A 20,172-nucleotide genomic window follows, 5' to 3' on the forward strand; every position below is an offset into this window, starting at 1 on the left:
GTCAGCAACAAGGAATCATATTTGACTAATGTGTATTTGGGGTAATTAGTACTGATGTTGATTTTGGTGTGGGCATCATTTTGACTTGAGGCCAACTACTGGAGCGGTTGCATCCAGACTAGATTTTCCACTAATGGAAGGGGAGGTGTCATTTCCACCAATTCACCGTTCCTGCTGCTGCTGCTGATCCCCAATTTGTCTCTCATGCCATTCCTGAAGGTCTCTTGTCCCTCATGAGCAGCATTTTGGGGAGATAAATGGGCTGCATCAGGAGGAAGGGGGGGGGACAGGAAAGATCTTTCCCGCTGATGAAAGGCATTTCTGTCTCAATCCAACCAGACGTGTCTTACCTTGAAATATCTTTGGCTGCACACTGAAACACTTAGATAACAGATGAACAGAATCACACTCACTTGTTCATTGGCTTCAGAAAACAGTACCTCAGCCTCATCAAACACAAGATGACAAAGCCTGAGGAACGTTAAACTGTGGCATTCAAGCAGCCGCAAAACGTTATGAGGGGTTGTTATAATGACCTCACCTATAAAGTTGAAAGAAAGACATCAGTACACAAGTGTGAAGTGTGAAAGACATCAGTACACATTCACTGTTTCATTTTTAGACTTTTATCATATACATTGCAGGGAATAATATATGATTCCTTCTTCCTCACGGTAACCTCTGAGATACATCAGTCTAAGCAGATGCTGTGAGCCCAAGTTCACCCAGTGAGCTTCATTACAGATTGGAGATGTGAACCCAGATCTCACCAATCACATTCTGACAATCTAACTACTAAATTTAGAAAATATCTAATTTTCCACGTGGCCATATCTGTGGATAATTAAACTCAAGAAAATGGGGCCACAGACAGGCAAGACAGATCTTTCTACAACCCTCCCTCCCAAAAGCCCCAGGTTTGCAGAAAATTCCAAAATATAAAAATACACAAACACACACACACTCGGAGGAGGGATTAAAAGTCCAAAATAACAAATAATAATAGGCAACAGTGTGATAAAGTGGCTAAAAAGGCAAATGCAATTTTGGGCTGCATCAACAGAAGTATAGTGTCCAAATCACATGAAGTGATGGCATCGCTTTACTCTGCTCTGGCAAGATCTCATCTGGAGTATTGTGTTCAGTTTTGGGCACCACATTTTAAGAAGGATATAGCCAAGCTGGAATGGGTCCAGAGGATAGTAACAAAGATGGTGAGGGGTCTGGAGACTAAATCCTATGAAGAAAGGTTGAAGGAGCTGGGCATGTTTAGCTAGGAGAGGCGATGGCTGAGAGGTGATATGATCACCATCTTCAAGTACTTGAAGGGCTATCATATGGAGGATGGTGTGGAATTGTTTTCTGTGGCCCCAGAAGGTAGGACCAGAACCAGTGGGTTGAAATTAAATCCAAAGTTTCCGGCTCAACATTAGGAAGAACTTCCTGATCATTAGAGCGGTTCCTCAATGAACAGGCTTCCTCTTTCTCGGAGATTTTTAAACAGAGGCTAGATGGCCATCTGACAGCAATGAGGAGCCCGTGAATTTAGGGGGTGGTATTCGTAAATTTCCTGAATTGTGCAGAGGGTTAGACTAGATGACCCTGGAGGTCCCTTCCAACTCTTTGATTCTAACAGAAGCAGTGCTTGTAGCTTTAAGAAAAACAGGTTGCTTACCTGTAACTGATGATCTTTGAGTGGTCATTTGTGAAGTCACACACATGGTTGCCTGCGGCAAGACCCACGTGTTTAGTCCCACACATGGGTCTTGCCGCAGACAACGGAGCCATACCTCGGAGTCTCCAATAGCTCGCCTAGAGCATTTTTTGGCGCACTTTCCGCTCACCCTGGGGAGCAGGCATCGACTGCGCATGCCTGGAGCGAGCGGGAGGCGCCATTCCCACTTAGTTTCTTCCAGCCGCTACTGTCAGTCTACAAAGGTAGAAACCAAGGCAGAAAAAGCCAGCAGAGGGGAAGGCTGGGTGGGCGTGTGTGACTGCACAGATGACCACTCGAAGATCATCAGTTACAGGTAAGCAACCTGTTTATCTTCATCGTGGTCTCTGTGCAGTCCCACTCAAGGGTGACTAGAAAGCTAAAAGTCAAAAGGAAGGTGGGTGCTGGCAAGAAAAAACATCTTCATACTTACAATGTATGCATGCACTCACCTGGGATGATTTCAGTGGAAGATGGATCTAAGGACCGCTTGGCCGAAGGAGGTGTCCCGTCTGGCACAAACGTCCAAGGCATAGTGTGAGACGAACGTGGATGGCGAGGACCATGATGCAGCGGCACAGATGTCCCCTAAGGAGACGCCCTCCAGGAAGGGCGAGGAGGTAGAGACTGCTCTAGTTGAGTGAGCCTTAAGGCCTTCAGGTAAAGGTTGCTTAGCAACTTCGTAACACAACCGGATTGCAATGGATACCCACTTAGAGAGTCTCTGGGTAGAAATTTTGCGTCCTCTTTGAGGATTGCCGTAGGCCACAAACAAGTTAGAGTCCTTACGGAACGGTTGTATACGAGGGGGTAAAAAGACAAAGCTCTTCTGACATCGAGGGTGTGTAGAGCTCTTCGTCCAGAGTCCTTAGGATTAGGAAAAACGTGGGCAACGAAGTAGAAGTTGAAAGATGAAATTTCGATACAACCCTGGGTAAGAAAGCAGGATCCGCTCTCAAGACCACCTTGTTCCTATGAAAAACTGTATAAGGTGGGTCAGAGCGGAAGGCACATAACTCACTGGCCCGCTTGCCAGAAGTGAGAGCAACCAACAGGGCAGTCTTCCAAGAGAGAAGATTAAGGTCCACAGTGGCCAAGGGTAGCATTCACACACAAGCCCAGGGAGGTGAGAAGAGAGAGTGTTGTTTTGAGATTCTTCGCCAGTTGATGTGCTGTGGGAGTGATGAGTAACCAGTCGTCTATGTACGGGAACACTGGAATGTTGCGAAGATGCAGGGCAGCTGCAACCACTGCCATGCATTTCATAAACACTCTCGGGGTGGTGAATAGCCCGAACGGGAGGGATCGATACTGGAAGTGATGTTGTCCCATGGCAAAGTGAAGATATTTGCAGTGCTGAGGTCTGATGATCACATGGAAATAAACGTCCTGGAGATCCAGGGATGCCATCCAGGAATCCTGCGGAATTAGGGGAAGGATGGATTGGACGGAGATCACTCTGAATTTCATGTAGACTATCTGCTTGTTTAGTCTCCTGAGATCCAGAATGGGTCGCTTGCCCCCGTCCCTCTTGGGCACCAAGAAATATCGTGAGTAGAAACCTGTCCCCGATGGTGAGGAGGAACAGGTTCTATGGCATTTTTTTTGGAGCCAGAATCTCTTGTTTGAGAAGAGGGGATGGTGGAGTAACAGTGAAGTAGTGGCGGTGAGGTGGCAAAATGAACTCGATTGCGTAACCTAGGCGGATTATGGTGAGCACCCAAGAGTCCATGGTGATTGAGCTCCAGGTTGGGTAGAATGGGAAAAGACATGTTTGATAGCAGGGATTCAGCTGTTGGGTGAGATGCAGAGGGGAATCAAAGAGACTGCTTGGCTGGCTGAGAAGACTTCTTTGTCTGCTGAGAACGTGACCTCTGTTGAAAGGGTTGCTTTTACTGGGGGGGTTTCCTCTTCCAGTAATCGGATTGCTTAGGAGAGCGTTGATGCCTCTGAAAAGATGATCTCCAGAGCTTGGGTCAATTGAACTGCTGAGAGGCTGGCTGAGAGACTCCAAGGCACTTCGCCCTCTTGCGGCCGTCATCTACCGAAGTGAGGACTTCATCAGTGGATGCATGAAAGAGGCCAAGGCCATCAAAAGGTAGGTCTTCGATTTTTTGTTTGATGTCGGGTTGCAGGTTCGTGGATCATAGCCAGGCGTGTCGACGCAGTGCCACCAATGAAGCGAAAACTCTAGATGAACAGGAAATGGCATGTCTGATGGTGTTAATCTGCTGTTTAGAAACTCGTGAGAGCTCAGAGACTAAGTTGGATGCGACTCTCTGAGAAGTTTCAGGCAGAGAAGGAATGAGAGGAGTAAATTGGTTGGCGAGATTAAATGTATATGTAGAAAAATAAGCCAGGTAATTGTTAAGTTTGGAATTAGTAGAGGCAAGGTTGTTTGCGAGCCAAGGTGTCCAACTTCCGGCCCTCACGATCAGGAGGAGTAGGATGTCTGGATGGTTTGGCTTTAGTCGCTAAGTGCACGATGATAGACTTTGGAGCAGGATGGGAGGCTAAAAATTTAGAATCAGGAGCGTATACTCTGTACAGGGAGTCAAAGCGCTTCGAGGTAGGTGGAATCGAAGCAGGTTTGTCCCAGGCCTCACGCAGCCCCTCCAAGTGCACTGGCAACATAGGCAGGAGTGACCCCACTAGGAAATCCGCCTGAACCAGATCATGGACTATGTCAGAAACCTTGGGTGAGTCGGAAGGAAGAGTAACATTCAAGGCTTCAGCCATGGTAGTAATCAGATTAAGGTAGGCCTTCCAACCGTCTGATGGAGAAAGACGGGCTGGATTTGTGGAATCTGAGGCAGGCGAGCCAGGAGGATCTTCGGAGTCAGAAGAGCCTGAGCTGTCCCCATCGGATTGGGATTCCTCGGTTGTGGGAGAGATCAGAGGCTTGGTAGGTGCAGATGTGGATGCACATTCCTCGGAAGGTTTAGACTGTACTTGTAAGGCAGTCGAAGTTGTGGCCAATGTAGAAGTCATGGCCAGAGCAGAAGATATGTTGGCGGAAGCTGTGTGGGGTATAAAAGATTCTCGGTACCGAGGAGGTTCACGGACTTGAGAAGAGAGATACTCCGGGTCTCGGGTTTAAGAAGGCTCACGGTACTGAGCAGATTCGAAGTCATGGATTCGAGGTGTTGATACATCACGGCTGTGGGACGCGACCTCGAATTCACGGTATCAAGAGCGACAGAAATCCTCATCCAAGGGGGAACGGGAGTAGCGATGGTAAACCCGGTGGTGTCTGGGAGACGGCGATCTGGAGAGTGAAGAATATTCATATCGACCCCTGTGGTAATAGTCCTGGTACTCACGGTAGACTGGGGAGCGTGAGCGGAAATCACGACGTCAAACCGGTGAGCGAGATCGGACATGTTGGGTGGAAACCTGTGTCGACGACTCTCTGTAGAGAGGAGAGACTCCGATGTCTCAAAAGGATCCAGCCTGTAGCAAAGACTGGGGATGCTCCTGAGAGAAAGTCAGATCTGAACGGGGGTCAGGTTGGAGGATGTTGAACAGCACCACGCTATGGACCGAGGCGAACGAGATCAGACCAGTATAACCTCGACTGCAGCTGGGGAGTGAGATGAGGCATGTCGGAGATGATGTCAGAGGGCGCCGAAAGCTCTGGTGGAACAAGAGGTTGGATCAGAGCCGAGTGTGTGGAAACCGACGCCATCGATGTCGCTATAGCGGTCGAAGTGGTAACCCTCGGGGAAGTCATCGGAGTCGACCTTGTTGGATTGCGAGATTTCTTCGGAGCCGAGGCCAATGGATCGGTATGGCGAGACTTCTTCGAAGTCTTGTGGCCAGTGTCAGAGTGCTTGGATGGTCTCTTGTCGGACTTACGCTTTCTATGGAGTTGAGGAGCAGCTGAATCTCCCGCTCGGTGTGGGGGAGGTGGCGAATCAGAGCTGGGCATAGCCTGAGAGATTTTTCGAGCAGGAAACTTTGAAGTTTGACCGCTCGATATTTTGCGCCTGTTTACCAAAGTTGGCGCAATGAGGGCAAGTATCTACCCGATGAGCTTCACCCAAGCAGAAAAGACAGTACGAATGTCCGTCTGAAGTAGGGATTTTAAATCCACACCTCTGACACTTTTTAAAAGTAATTTTCCCTTCCATACGCTTTGGACGAGGGAGGTAGGGGAGAAAAACAGGGAAAGGAAAGCGCAGAAACAAGGGCTTAAAAAAAAATTATAAAGGAGATAAGAGAAAAAGGAGGAATACGATACCAAACAGGAGAAGACGAGCTGAGGAGAGGGGAACGCAGCAAGGTAGGTGTTGTCCGGGCAGTGGAAAGGAAGAAACTGAGTGGGAATAGTGCCTCCCGCTCGCTCCAGGCATGCGCAGTCGATGCCTGCTCCCCAGGGCGAGCGGAAAGCGCGCCAAAAAACGCTCTAGGCGAGCTACTGGAGACTCCGAGGTATGGCTCCTTTGTCTGCCGCAAGACCCATATGTGGGACTAAACACATGGCTCTTGCCACAGGCAACCATGTGTGGGACTGCACAGAGACCAAGATGAAGATCAGAATGCCTTCAGAGGGCATCACTAAGCAACAACAGTACAGTTAGACTTCCAGCCTTCGTTTCTGTCACTGGAATGTAAGGAGAGAGGGCTGGGCCCTTTCCAGGGCTGCTGGGGCCTTTGCAGAAGGACTTGTCAGGGTTAGGGCCAGCAGCAACCACTGGGCAACTTGATGCCATGTGATTTCCAGCCTAACCACTGGGCAACTTGATGCCATTTGATTTTCAGCCTGACCTACCTCATAGCATTGTTGTGAGGATAAAATGGAGAAAAGGAGAATGATGTAAGCTGCTTTGGGTCTCCATGGTGAAGAAAGGCAAGACATATATAAAGTAAATAATATAGGTGAAGATGCAGGGTAATAAAAGGTTAGTTAGTTGGCTGGTGGGAAGGCAAGAAGGAAACTGAGAAAAGTGAGGATAAGAGAGTTGCCAGGAGGGGGGAAAGAAGAAATTGTATGACACAGTGGATACAGGGATAAGTGAGCTGCCTCTTTTCACTCCAAAGCCTTCCACATAACTGGACCCAGCCTGGCAGCAGGTACCACACAACTGGGCCATAGTTTTCCAAGGTAGAGGCTGTTTCTGCAACCTTTAGAGGGTCGATCTGAAGACTGTAAGACCTTCTCACTTTTAGCCACAAATAAATGCGAAATCATTGAATCTGTAGCAAAATTCCTTTACTATGCTTCTAGGAGATGTTCCTTTTGTCCACAGATTCTATTGCAATCTATTCTATTGTGCTGTTATGCTAATAAAGGTTGTGTGATGTGATGTGGTAGAGGCTGCCAGGGACAGAAGGAGGGAAAGCTGAATACAGGAAAAAAATAAAGGTAGGTTGGCTGGTGAGTGGGAAGGCGAAGGAAGCAGGAAAAAGGGAGAGAGAATGGAGAGCTTTACAGAAAGGAAAGAAGAAAAAGTTCAGAGGGGGAAATGAGAAGCCCCTCTCAAACGTCCTTGCACCTACTCCACTTATTACTTTGTATTTGTGGTCGTGTTTTAAATGCTTGCATATATAATAGATTTTTTTTTCTTTTATCTGTATACCATGTGATGTATTACTGCGGACAGCAACCAGACATGTGCAACTGGAAAATACTTGTCCACTCTACATGGACATTTAAAAAAATTATCCACAGTAACTGATCATAAAGCTGGCTACTATTGAACAATACACTAACATTACTGAGTTATGGCATCCAGTTTGTAAGATTTTTGCCCAGATGAATTTGTCTTGTGCATCTATAAACTAAAAAGACACCACTCTTCAAAATGGTATGAACTGCAACCGCAACTACCATTACCACCACAACCTTTATTGGCATAACAGATTAAGGAAAGCCAGATGTGAGAAATGGAATTCTAATACATCTCTCATGCTGTATCAACCAGATTTTAATCATTTGGGAATTTTTGGCTAGAATGAACAGGAAGCAGATGTGGCTGAAGCATGTTGTTAGAAAAAATATGATGATCAACAATGAATTCTCTACACCCCCACCCCCGCAGACTTACTACACTGTTTATAAACCAGAATCCTAAACAGAGTCGTGCCCTTCTAAACCCACTGACGTCAGTGGACTTTGTGAAGGGAGAAGGCTTTCATAGCATTTTACCTTGTAGCACCAAGACACTATTGCATTTACCTAGCCAGAATCCTGAATCCTAAACAGGATATCACAACTTTGTGATAGGCTTGTATAATAGGCTGTGATAGGCTGTTTAATAATAAAAGAGCATTACTATATAATTTTCTATTGTATGTTCATGATTGTGTTTTAGGTTTTGCTAAAAGGACAGGTTTCTTACCTGTAACTGGTGATCTTCGAGTGGTCATCTGTGCAGTCACACATATGGGTAATCCGCAGGATCGGGCCCAACCTCGGAGAATTTAAAGCAATCTTGAACGTTAGTTTAGGCGCGTCTTCCCCTCGTCCTGGGGAGGAGGTAACGTCTGCGCATGCCTGGAGGAGGGGGAGGCGCTAGCCCACTCAGTTTCTTCCCGCCGCCGAAAGGGTGGAAATAAAGATGAGGAGTATCCAGCAGCGGGGAAGGCTGGGTGGGTATGTGTGACTGCACAGATGACCACTCGAAGATCACCAGGTACAGGTAAGAAACCTGTCCATCTTCTTCGTGGTCTCTGTGCAGTCCCACATATGGGTGATTAGCGAGCTATTCCATCAGGAGGAGGGTGCTGGACCTGCAAGAATAGGCATGATTTAGAGAAAAAACAATAGAGAGAGTGGTACTCACAATAAAGCGTGAAGAACTCAGTCAGTCAAAGATGGAACGCAGTACAGCCTGTCCAAAGGATGAGTCCCGTCGGGCACGAACATCGAGGGCGTAGTGCGAGGCGAAGGTAGACGGGGAGGACCAGACTGCAGCGGTACAGATGTCCTCTATTGGGATGCCCTTTAGGAAGGCTGACGAGGTAGCGACGGCTCTGGTAGAGTGAGCTCGTATGTGCTCTGGAACTGGCTGGTTTGTCAATTGATAGCATAACTTAATGGCAGCGACAACCCACTTCGAAAGTCTTTGGGTAGAGATTTTACTGCCCTTGTTGTGAGTTGCATACGTGACAAAGAGTCTGGGATCTTTACGGAATTGGCGAGTCCTGTCTATATAAAAGGCGAGGGCTCTCCGTGCATCCAAGTTATGTAGCGCTCGCTGACCTGCATCCGAGGGGTGCTGGAAGAAAGCCGGTAGGGTAGAAGGTTCCCCTAGGTGAAAAGGTGAGACAACCTTAGGTAGAAAGGCAGGGTCAGGGCGAAGGACCACTCTGTCATTATGGAAGGTGGTGTACGGTGGGTCCACCCTGAGGGCACAGATGTCACTGGCTCTTTTGCCTGTCGTGAGTGCAGTCAGTAGTGCCGTTTTCCAAGACAGTAGATGAAGGGGGATAGATGCCATAGGCTCAAAGGGTGGCTTCATAAGTTGGCTTAAGACAAGGGAAAGGCTCCAAGTCGGTAAAATTTGTCGAATTGGGGGGTGTAGGCGGATAAACCCCTTAAGGAAAGCCTTGGTAGCGTGGTGGGAAAATACTGTAACACCTTCAATGCGTGGATGGAAAGCAAAAATTGCTGCCAGGTGGACCTTCAGGGAGGAGTAAGAAAGTCCCGTTTTGGAGAGTGCTAGAGTGTAAGACAGAACCTGAGAGATGCTAGCTCGGCTGGGGTCAAAGTTATGCTGCAGAGCGTAGTGAGAGAAACGCTTCCACTTTAATGAGTAGGATTTTCTGGTGGAAGGCTTCCTGGAGTTTACTAGGACATGACGGACATCGGGGGAAAAGTCTAAAAATTGATTTTCCAGGCCGTCAGTTTCAGCAGAGCCGGATTGTGATGTAAGACCCTGCCGTGTTGCTGGGATAGCAGGTCCTGCGCTTGAGGAAGTTGAAGGAACGTGTTGTTGGACAGGAGCAGAAGGGTGGTAAACCATGGTTGACGTGGCCACCAGGGAGTTATTAGAATACAGTTGGTGTGATCCACTTGTATTTTCTGCAGGACTCTGGTGATGAGTGGAATTGGAGGGAAAAGATAGTGTAGTGTTCCCTTCCAGGATTGGAGAAACGCGTCCCCTAAGGAGAGGTGGGACGGAGGTCCTCTCATGTAAAAGCGGGTGCACTGGGCATTGGACGGGGATGCAAAGGCATCAATCTTCGGGGTACCGAAGAGCTTGAAGACAGGTAGAATGTATTGTCTGTTGATGGACCATTCGTGGTCGTTGACCAAGTGGCGGCTCAAGGCATCTGCCTGCACATTCTCGATTCCTGGTAGATGGACTGCAGTGAGAAATATGCCTTGACTGATGCTCCAATGCCATAGCGCTAGGGCTCTTTTGCATAGTCTGGTGGAAGCGGTGCCCCCTTGTCTGTTGATGTAAAAGACAGTGGCTATGTTGTCCACGGTGACCTGGACGTGGCAGTTCTGTAGAGATGGAAGGAAGGACCTTAGGGCTCTGTGGACTGCGAGGAGTTCCAGGCAGTTGATATGGAGGGAGCTTTCGTAGTCCGTCCATTGGCCTTGAACTGTAAGGGTTCCCAAGTGGGCTCCCCACCCCCACTTGGAAGCATCGGTGGTGACGATCACGGAGGGAGGTGCCTGTTTGAATGGCATTCCCATACAGAGGTGACGTTCTATCGTCCACCATCTCAAGGATGGGATGATATGAGACGGAAGCGTCAGTAGTGTGGACTGGTGTTGTCTCTGAGGGTGAAAGGTCCTGATGAACCACAGTTGAAGGGGGCGCATATGGAGCTTCGCAAAGCAGAGAACTGCGGTGGTAGCTGCCATTAGACCTAGCATTTTCTGATAGATGAGCGCTGTTTGGGAGCGGTGAGTGATAATTGTGTTGGCTAGTGATTGAATGCTGTGTACTCTGTCCTGTGGTAGGGAGGCTGTTTGGGAGACCGTAGAAATGTTCGCTCCTATAAATTGTATTGTTTGAGTTGGGATTAACTTGGACTTTAACATGTTGACTTGGAGGCCAAGGGTGGCCAGAAGAGAAAGAGTGGCGGAGACGTCCAGTTGAAGTTGTTCTCTTGAGTGAGCGACGATCAGCCAGTCGTCTATGTACGGATAGATAGATATTTTGCGTTGACGTAGTGCTGCGGCCACCACCGCCATACATTTGGTGAAAACTCTCGGTGCCGTCGAGAGACCGAATGGGAGGGAGCGGAATTGGAAATGTTGATCCCTGATGGCGAATCTGAGGAATTTTCTGTGATGGGAGTTGATGGTAATGTGGAAATAGGCATCCTGTAGATCTATCGATGCCATCCAGGCCTGTTCTGGAATGAGAGGCAGGATTGACTGAAGGGTGATCATGCGGAATTTCTTGTAAGTGATATGGAGATTGAGTTTGCGGAGATCGAGGATAGGGCGGAGACCTCCGTCTCTTTTCGGCACGAGAAAGTAGCGGGAGTAGAATCTGGTCCGGTGATACTGTGGTGGTACCGGTACTATTGCACCCTTGTCCAGCAAGGTTGCGATTTCTGATTTGAGCTGTATAGATGGTGGCGTGGTGAGAAACCTGTGATGTTTCGGGGTGGACCTGAATTCTATTGTGTAACCCCTGTGGATGATCGCCAGGACCCATGAGTCCGATGTTATGGACTCCCATCTGGGATAAAAGGGTAGAAGACAGATGTCTGAACAGTGGTTTGGCTGAAGTTGGATGTCTGGGCGTCTCGGGGGGGCAGGGGAGTCAAAGAGACTGTTTGGTGGAAGGAGTGGACTTCTTTGATGTTTGAGGGCGAGCCCTTTGTTGAAAGGGCTGCTTGGATTGGGGAGGCTTGCGCTTCCATCCTTGTTGTCTTGGAGATCTCGAGTTCTTATAATAATATGGTCTCCAGTTTCTTTGTTTGTTAAGCTGAGTTTGAGGCTGGGTGACCCCCAGTCTTTTGGCCCTTTTACGGCTGTCGTCTACATTCGTGAGGATGTCATCTGTGGTAGCATGAAACAATCCAAGGCCGTCGAAGGGCAAGTCCTCAATTTTAAATTTAATGTCTGGTTGGAGCGATGAGGATCTAAGCCAGGCATGTCTACGGAGAGCTATAGCTGAGGCGAGAGTCCTGGAAGAACACTGGGCAGCGTGGCGTGCTGTGTTAATCTGCTGCTTGCTTACTCTGGCAAGCTCTTGCAGGGCGTTGGCAGCTGGTTTCTGTGTCGCCTCGGGTAGCGAAGGAATCAAGGTGTTCAGATAAGAAGTTAAATTAAATGCGTAGGCTGAGAAATAAGCCATGTAATTATGGATCTTAGTCGTGGCAGTAGTGAGGGAGTATATCTTTCTGCCGATGGTATCCAGCTTCTTGCCCTCTCTCTCTGGAGGCACAGGGTGTCTGGTTTGTTTGGATTTGGAGGAGGAATGAACTATCATGGAGTTCGGTGCAGGGTGGTTAAACAAAAACTTTGATTAGGGAGCATGGACCTTGTAAAGGGCTTCAACCCTTTTGGAGGTTGGTGGTACCGATGCTGGCTTATCCCAAGCTTCCTTGAGCGTTTCAAGATGGACGGGAAGCATGGGGAAAGAGGAGCCTGCAGGAAGGTCAGCATTCACTAGGTCGTATACAACGTCAGAGACCCTAGGAGCATCGGAGGTGAGTTTGACGTTGAGCGAGTTGGCCATATTAGCCAGAAGGTCTAAGTAAGATTTAGGGCCTTCAGAAGGCGACAACTCCGCTGGTTTAGCTATGTCGGAGAGTGGAGAGTGTAGGTCTGAGGTCGACGAATGAGAGGAGTCAGATTGTTCCGCTTCAGAGTCGACATCGAGATCCTGGTCCAGAGGTTTAAGCGGAGGCTCTGGAGGCTGTTGCTTGGGGGCGGCAGAGGCGGATCTCGCCGGAGAGACCAGTTTTGGTTTGGAGGCATGATGAGCTGGCTCTTCTCGGTATCGAGGATGATCCTCTCGGTATCGAGGATGATCCTCGTAATAGGAGTAGCGTCTGTGTGGAGAAGGTTCCTGATATCGAACCCGATCATCTCTATAGGCTCGGTCACGGTATCGAGGAGAGTCGTGTCTGAAATCGTCACCGTACCTAGGCTCGGCCCAGCGGTAGGTGTCGATAGAAGGGGATCTTCGATGTCTCCTCCGATCCCGGGGAGACGGTGATCGAGACCCTGAAGGGGAATAGTAATAGTAACGTTCCCTAAGGTGGCTTCGGGATCGTTGTGTTCGAGGACGGAGTGGTATTTCCTTCGGGGTCGAAGGCTCCCTGACCAGGGAAAGAGCTGACAGCGGTTGCAGAGGAACTTCTCTGAAGGAGCAAGGATCGAGTGCGTTAAGGGGTTGGTTTTTATGCGAAATGGGCGAGTCAATGTCCAGTATTTTCTCGGGTGGAGAGTCTTGTATGGATGGTGATTTGGAGGAGATGCGAACGATCTCTAGTGGAGTGATGGCTGGGGATGAAGTCGACTTCGAGCCTGGCGTGATCGGGACCGAGGCGGTGGAAGTCGTCATCGGATTCGAAGCCGAAGGCCTAGGGTCGGAAGACTTATGGCTGGTTTTAGGCTTCTTCGGAGGCTTGAGACCGGTCGAGTCGGCATGAGTCGAGTCCGATCGATGGCGCTTTTTGACGTCATTGGACTTTTTGGAGTGTTTCCCGGACTTAAGCTTACAGGGAGCCTGTGCCACGGAAGCTGCCGGCTGCGCCATCCCCGTAGTAGGCAGGGAAGATGGCGTAGATTGTTGAGCCGCGTGAGACATGGCTGGCCGGAGGGAAGATTCCAGGAGATGGCTCTTGAGCCGCGCGATGCGGTTTTTCCGGGCCTGCTTGCCAAACTGACTGCAGTGCAGGCAGGTATCCGTGCGGTGTGCCTCGCCGAGGCAGAATGGGCACAGGGAATGGCCGTCTGATGACGGAATTTTAGAAGAGCAGCGAGTGCAGCGTTTGAAAGTGACTTTGTCTCTTCCTTCCATCCGCCCGGAGGGGAAAAGAAAGGGGGGGGAGAGGAAGGGAAAGATCGAAATATAGCAAGAATTTTTTTTTTAATACAATACCAGAAGACGAAGCAAAGAGGTGAAGAGAAGCTGGGAAAGCTGAAGAAGGAAGTTGGAGGGAGATTGCAATGAAGAAGCAGGAGACTCAACGAGGTAGGTATGATCCGGACGGCGGTAAAGAAGAAACTGAGTGGGCTAGCGCCTCCCCCTCCTCCAGGCATGCGCAGACGATGCCTCCTCCCCAGGACGAGGGGAAGACGCGCCTAAACTAACGTTCAAGATTGCTTTGAATTCTCCGAGGTCGGGCCCGATCCTGCGGATTACCCATATGTGGGACTGCACAGAGACCACGAAGAAGATCCTAGGTTTAGATATTTACTTATTCAAATTCAATTTTTTTTTTCAAACAATCAAGTTGTCCTTACATCCTCTTGGAAGTTTCATGCTTTTGATTTCTTCTGTGTTCAATCCCAGTAAAACCAAATTGGGATGAAGAGGCCTAGAGCACCGAGTGTAAATTTCTAGTAACTCAAATACTTGTTCAGCTTTCTTCCATCCGGGGCATATGATTAATGCTACGGGCTATAATACAGAAACACATCTCAGTCCATACAGTTAAAATCACCTCACCCCATGCAGTTAAAATAAGAAACATTCTATGAATCAGGACAAATCTATGTTTAGCAAAATTACAGACCCCACTGTTAAAAGTAAAGATGTATTAAAGCCCATGTGGGAAAAATGATTTCTACCATGGTATAGTCATTTTTCATTAAGCTCTCACCAGCTGCTTTTCTGCTGCCATCTCTATTCTGAACATTCTTATGCATATTTTTGTTTAGTTCCATGAAATCAGATAAGTATCTACTTTCTTTTACTCTCAGATCTCTCTTTAGACCTGTATTTCTACAAGGAGAGATTTTACATCTGTGACATAAGCTAAGTACAGTGTGACTTGAAAATGTTCATTTAAAAGCAATTAGAGGATGTTTTATCTGACCAAAATGGATAGTTTGACATAAAACAGGTAGGCCACTGAGAACCAAAAAGCATCCACTTCACACAGCTATGTTAAAATTACTTCACCTAACAATTTTTCTTCAAATTTTTGGGACAGTCATGCAGTCCAGCATATTCCCACAGCCTTTCTAAAGTAAATCCCTATAATTTGATCATGGAACTTGGTTTCATTGGGAAAAACTAGTGTCTGCTGTCAGTGTCTTTTCCTCATAAACTAATAAGCAATGGCTTATGCATTCTAGGAATGCTGACTGAACCAATACCACAGATTCACATTTATCTCCCCCAAGGCTGATCCTGCTTAAAACACAGAATCTCTCGCTAAAAAAATCAGATAAAGAGAAAAACAGGCTGCTTACCTGTAACTGATGATCTTCGAGTGGTCATCTGTGCAATCACACACATGGGTTTTCCGTCAGGACGACCCCTACCTCGGAGATTTCAAAAGCTAGCCTAGGCGTTATTTTTTGGCGCGCGTTTCCTCCCGCTCTGGGGAGCAGGCATCCATTGCGCATGCCTGGAGCGGGGGGAAGGCGCTCCACCCACCCAGTTTCTTTCCCGCCGCTGATAGCAGGTAAGGAGATGTTGTTTACAAAGAGCAACCAGCAGCGGGGACGGCTGGGCGGGCGTGTGTGACTGCACAGATGACCACTCGAAGATCATCAGTTACAGGTAAGCAACCTGTTTATCTTCTTCGTGGTCTCTGTGCAGTCCCACACATGGGTGACTGATAAGCTGAACTGCACGGTGGTGGGTGCTGGTGCTAAAAGGAAACTGTACAGATTAATACATATCAGTCAAGATGGGTATCAGACCACATGGTAAGGTGGCACTTACCAGAAAAGAGGGTCAGCTTCAATCGAAGATTGAGCGAAGCACAGCCTGGCCGAAGGATGCATCTCGCCGTGCACGGACGTCCATAGCGTAGTGCGTGGCGAAGGTTGATGTGGAGGACCAAACTGCGGCAGCGCAGACGTCTTCCATTGGCACACCCCTGGCAAAGGCCGAAGATGTGGACAAAGCTCTTGTGGAATGAGCTCGCAGATGCTCTGGGACTGGTTGCTTTGCGAGCTTGTAGCACAGCGCACTGGTAGCAACCAGCCACCTTGAGAGTCTTTGAGTAGATATCTTTTGCCCTCTCTTGCGAAGTCCGTAAGCAACAAAGAGTCTCGGGTCTTTGCGGAACGCAGTGGTTCTGTCTATATAGTATGCAAGAGCTCTTCTGACGTCCAGGCAATGGAGAGCTTCTTGGCCCCTATCTTTAGGGTCCTGAAAGAAGGAGGGTAGTGTTGTTGTTCTTTGCAAGTGGAATGGAGATACCACTTTTGGAAGGAAAGTGGGGTCTGGGCGCAGGGCCACTCTGTTGTGGTGGAAAATGGTGTAGGGAGCATCCGCTCCGAATGCGCAAATGTCACTGGCTCTCTTGCCAGACGTGAGTGCTACCAATAGCGCCGTCTTCCACGATAGCAGATGCAACGGTACTGAAGCCATGGGCTCGAAGGGGGGCCGCATCAGTTGACAACACCAGAGACAAGCTCCAAGTGGGGTATAGTTGATGTAATGGTGGATGGAGATGCAGGATTCCTTTTAAAAAGGATTTTGCTGCAGGATGAAAGAAGACAGTGTGGCCCTCTATGTGAGGGTGAAAGGCTGAGATAGCTGCTAAGTGTACCTTGAGGGACGAATAGGTTAGTCCATTCTCAGAGAGTGATAGTGTGTAGGATAAGATTTGCGATATTGAGGCAGACAGGGGTTGAAAGTTGTGTTTAACTGCATACGTGGTAAATCGTTTCCACTTCAAGGTATAAGATTTTCTGGTTGATGGCTTTCTTGCATTTAGTAGGACATGTCTTACTCCCTCAGGGAACTCTGAGAACTGATCCTCCATGCTGTTAGGCGGAGGCGGTCCAGGTCGTGATGTAGGACCTTGCCATTCTGCTGTGAGAGGATGTCCCGTACTCGAGGGAATCGATGAAAGGTGTTGTTGGAGAGGGAGAGGAGAGTTGTGAACCACGGCTGGCATGGCCACCATGGAGTGACTAGGATGCAGTCTGTGTTGTCTAATTGAATTTTCTGGAGTGCACTCGTTATCAATGGGAACGGTGGAAAGAGGAAGTGCAGTGGACCCGCCCTTTGTTGGATGAAGGCATCTCCCGCAGATTGGTTTGAGGGTAGACCCCTCATATAAAACAGAGCACACTGCGCATTGTCCGGTGAGGCGAATACGTCTATGAGAGGTGTTCCAAACTTCTGGAACACAGGTCGGAGGTATGGTGTGTGCAGGGACCATTCGTGGTCGTTGACCAAGCATCTGCTCAGAGCATCCGCTCGGGTGTTCTGAATGCCTGGTAGGTGCACTGCAGTCAGGTGAATGTGGTGTTCTATACTCCAGTACCATAGGTGCAGAGCTCTCTTGCAGAGGCGAGTGGATGCAGTCCCTCCTTGTCTGTTTATGTAAAACACAGTGGCCACGTTGTCCGATGTTACCTGAACATGACGGCCGTGGAGGGACGGTAAGAAGGACTTTAGGGCTCTGTGCACTGCCAAAAGTTCTAGGCAGTTGATGTGGAGAGACTTTTCGTGTGTCGTCCACTGCCCTTGGACTGTCAGTGCATCGAAGTGGGCTCCCCAGCCCCACCTCGAAGCATCTGTAGTGACGATTGCCGATGGATTTTGGCGCAGGAATGGCATCCCTGTGAGTAAATGGTCTTGTACTGTCCACCAGGTCAGTGGTGGCAGTTTATTTTGTGGAACTGTGAGAAGGGTTTGTTGAGACTGATGTTGTGGACGGAAAGCCCATACAAAACATAGTTGCAGAGGTCTCATGCGAAGTCTTGCATGAGGAAGGACTGATGTAGTTGCTGCCATGAGGCCTAACATACGTTGAAACGTGAAGGCTGTTTGCGTTGGTTGTAGAATTATACTTGTAGCCAGTGTTTGGATATTTGCTATTCTGTCTGTGGGGAGGTAGGCCTTGTGATCTATGGTGCAGAGACGTGCTCCTATGAACTGTATATCTTGGGTAGGATTCAGATTGGATTTTTGCTCGTTTACTTGGAGACCCAGATCAGACAGGAGTCTCAGAGTTGTCGAGATGTTGTCTTGTAATTGAGTTCTTGAAGATCCCACAATCAGCCAATCGTCTATGTATGGGTATATCGCGATTCTCTGCTGGCGGAGAGATGCAGCAACCACAGCCATACATTTTGTGAAGGTCCTGGGTGCCATAGACAGACCGAATGGAAGTGCATGGAACTGGTAGTGATTGTCCCCTATAGCAAACCTCAGGAATCTTCTGTGACAGTGGTGGATTGTAAGGTGGAAATACGCATCTTGAAGGTCGATGAGGGCCATCCAAGCGTTTTTGGGGATTAGAGGCAGGATGGACTGCAGGGTAATCATGCGGAATTTTTTGTGTCGAATGAATTTGTTGAGCGCACGTAGATCTAATATCGGGCGCTGCCCTCCATCCCTTTTCGGAACCAGGAAGTATCGAGAGTAAAACCCCGTGCGATGGTATTCGGCTGGGACTGGTTCGATAGCAGCTTTGGCCAGCAAAGCGGTAATTTCTTCTTGGAGGGGAAGGGAGGGAGGAGTGGAAATAAAGTGGTGTTTGTTGGGTGGTGAATCAAACTCTATTGAGTAACCTCTAAGAATGATGTTCAATACCCAATTGTCTGTTGTTATTATTTTCCATGCTTCGTAAAATGGTAGGAGTCTGGGAGCAGTGGAATGGTAATGATATGGTGTTAGGTTTGGGAAGTCAAAATGATTGCTTAGTTGTTGATGCAGCCTTCTTGGGAGGCTGGGAGTGTTGTCTCGGATTGAAAGGTTGTTTTGTTGGAGGGGCTTTTCTCTTCCAATAATCCATTTGCCTGGGAGAGCGTGGGCGTTTGTATGGCATTGGTTTCCAAGGTCGTGGTTTGTAACCCTGCTGTTGTTGCTGGGTGACACCAAGCCTCTTTGCTCTCTTGCGACTGTCATCTACCGTGGTAAGAATGTCGTCGGTGGTGGCGTTAAACAGGCCCTTGCCATCAAAGGGGAGATCTTCGATCTTGTATTTTATGTCCGGCTGGAGTGAGGAGGAGCGTAGCCAGGCGTGTCTTCGCAGGGCTACTGAGGCAGCCATAGATTTGGATGTGCATCCCACAGAATGTCTGATGGTGTTGATTTGTTGTTTACTAATCCTGTTCAATTCTTGTAACAGCTTCGAAGCCTGTTTTTGAGAGGTTTCTGGAAGAGCTGTTATTAAAGAACTTAACTGGGAAGAAATATTGTGAGAGTATGCAGCAAAGTACGCCAAATAGTTGTTGATCTTGGCGGTTGCTGTGGATACAGAATACATTTTTCTTCCCAAGGTGTCCAATTTTCTCCCTTCTTTCTCAGGGGGTACAGGATGACATGTTTGCTTTGATTTTGAAGAGGAGTGAACGATCATTGAGTTCGGAGCTGGATGGTTAAATAAAAACTTGGACTCCGGTGCATGGATCTTGTACATCGACTCGATTCGTTTGGATGTTGGAGGGATGGAGGCTGGCTTGTCCCAAGCCTCTTTCAGGGCCTCAAGGTGGACTGGAAGCATTGGTAGAAAGGAACCAGCAGGTAAATCAGCGTGTACAAGATCGTGGACTACGTCCGCTATCTTGGGCGCATCGGTGGTGAGTTTAATGTTGAGGGTAGAGGCCATATTAGAGATCAAACGTAAATACGTCTTTGCTCCCTCCGAAGGAGATAGGTCCGCTGGTTTCGCAATGTCCGATACAGGAGATGCTGGAGAGGATATGGATTGGGTTGATCCCGATGTTTCCGCCTCGGATTCTTCCTCAGAAAGGTCAGGAGCAGTTTGCTGGAGAGTGGGCATCGTCGGAGTCGACTTCTGTTGAAGCTTGGAAGTCGATGTTGACGGAGCCGGCGAGGCAGGCTTTGTGGGGCGGTGTGTTGTTTCGGCCTCTTAGTAGGTGGAAGCATCCCCACGGTGTTCTTGGTATCATTCGGCTCGGTACCGAGGGAAATGACGGCTGTAATATTGGTGACGACGGTAGTCTATCGATGGGGATCTCGAAGTCATGTAGTAGTGACCTCGTGGTGACCTGGATGGAGATCGGGATCGACTATAATAGCGGTAGCGGTCCCTTCCTCGGCTTGGAGACCTTTCACGGTACCGAGTACGTAGATACCTTTCTCTTTCCATGCTGGAGGACCTCTCATGGTACCGATGGGTGCATTGTTCTCCTTGGTGAGGGGCTAGACGGCGTGGAGAAGAAGTAATGCTCAGCAGTTTTTTAGGAGCTGACATGTCTCAGAAGGAGCGTGGGTCGATCTGATGTTCTTGCATCTGAGTCGAGAGTTCCACGGGTTCGTCAGTAAGGAACTCTTCCGGCATGGTGTCATGAATGGAAGGCGAGCGAGAGTGGATTGGTATAACTTCCTCCATCCGCTGTGGTTGGAGTGGAGTGGCGGTCGCAATAG

General features: G+C 48.5%; 1 protein-coding gene across 1 annotated transcript in view; it reads right to left on the minus strand.

Annotated features, from left to right (window-relative positions):
- Positions 1-20,172, minus strand: part of TDRD12 (tudor domain containing 12) — an 80,385-nt gene that overhangs the window by 31,054 nt on the left and 29,159 nt on the right. The window contains exons 14-15 of the mRNA XM_060253841.1: positions 14,109-14,265; positions 414-541 (exon numbers count right to left, since the gene is read on the minus strand). Coding sequence (XP_060109824.1) covers positions 414-541; positions 14,109-14,265 — 285 coding nt within the window. The remainder of the gene's footprint in view (positions 1-413; positions 542-14,108; positions 14,266-20,172) is intronic.

The sequence above is a fragment of the Heteronotia binoei genome, chromosome 14 (genome assembly GCF_032191835.1).
Source record: "Heteronotia binoei isolate CCM8104 ecotype False Entrance Well chromosome 14, APGP_CSIRO_Hbin_v1, whole genome shotgun sequence".
Lineage (NCBI taxonomy): Eukaryota > Metazoa > Chordata > Lepidosauria > Squamata > Gekkonidae > Heteronotia > Heteronotia binoei.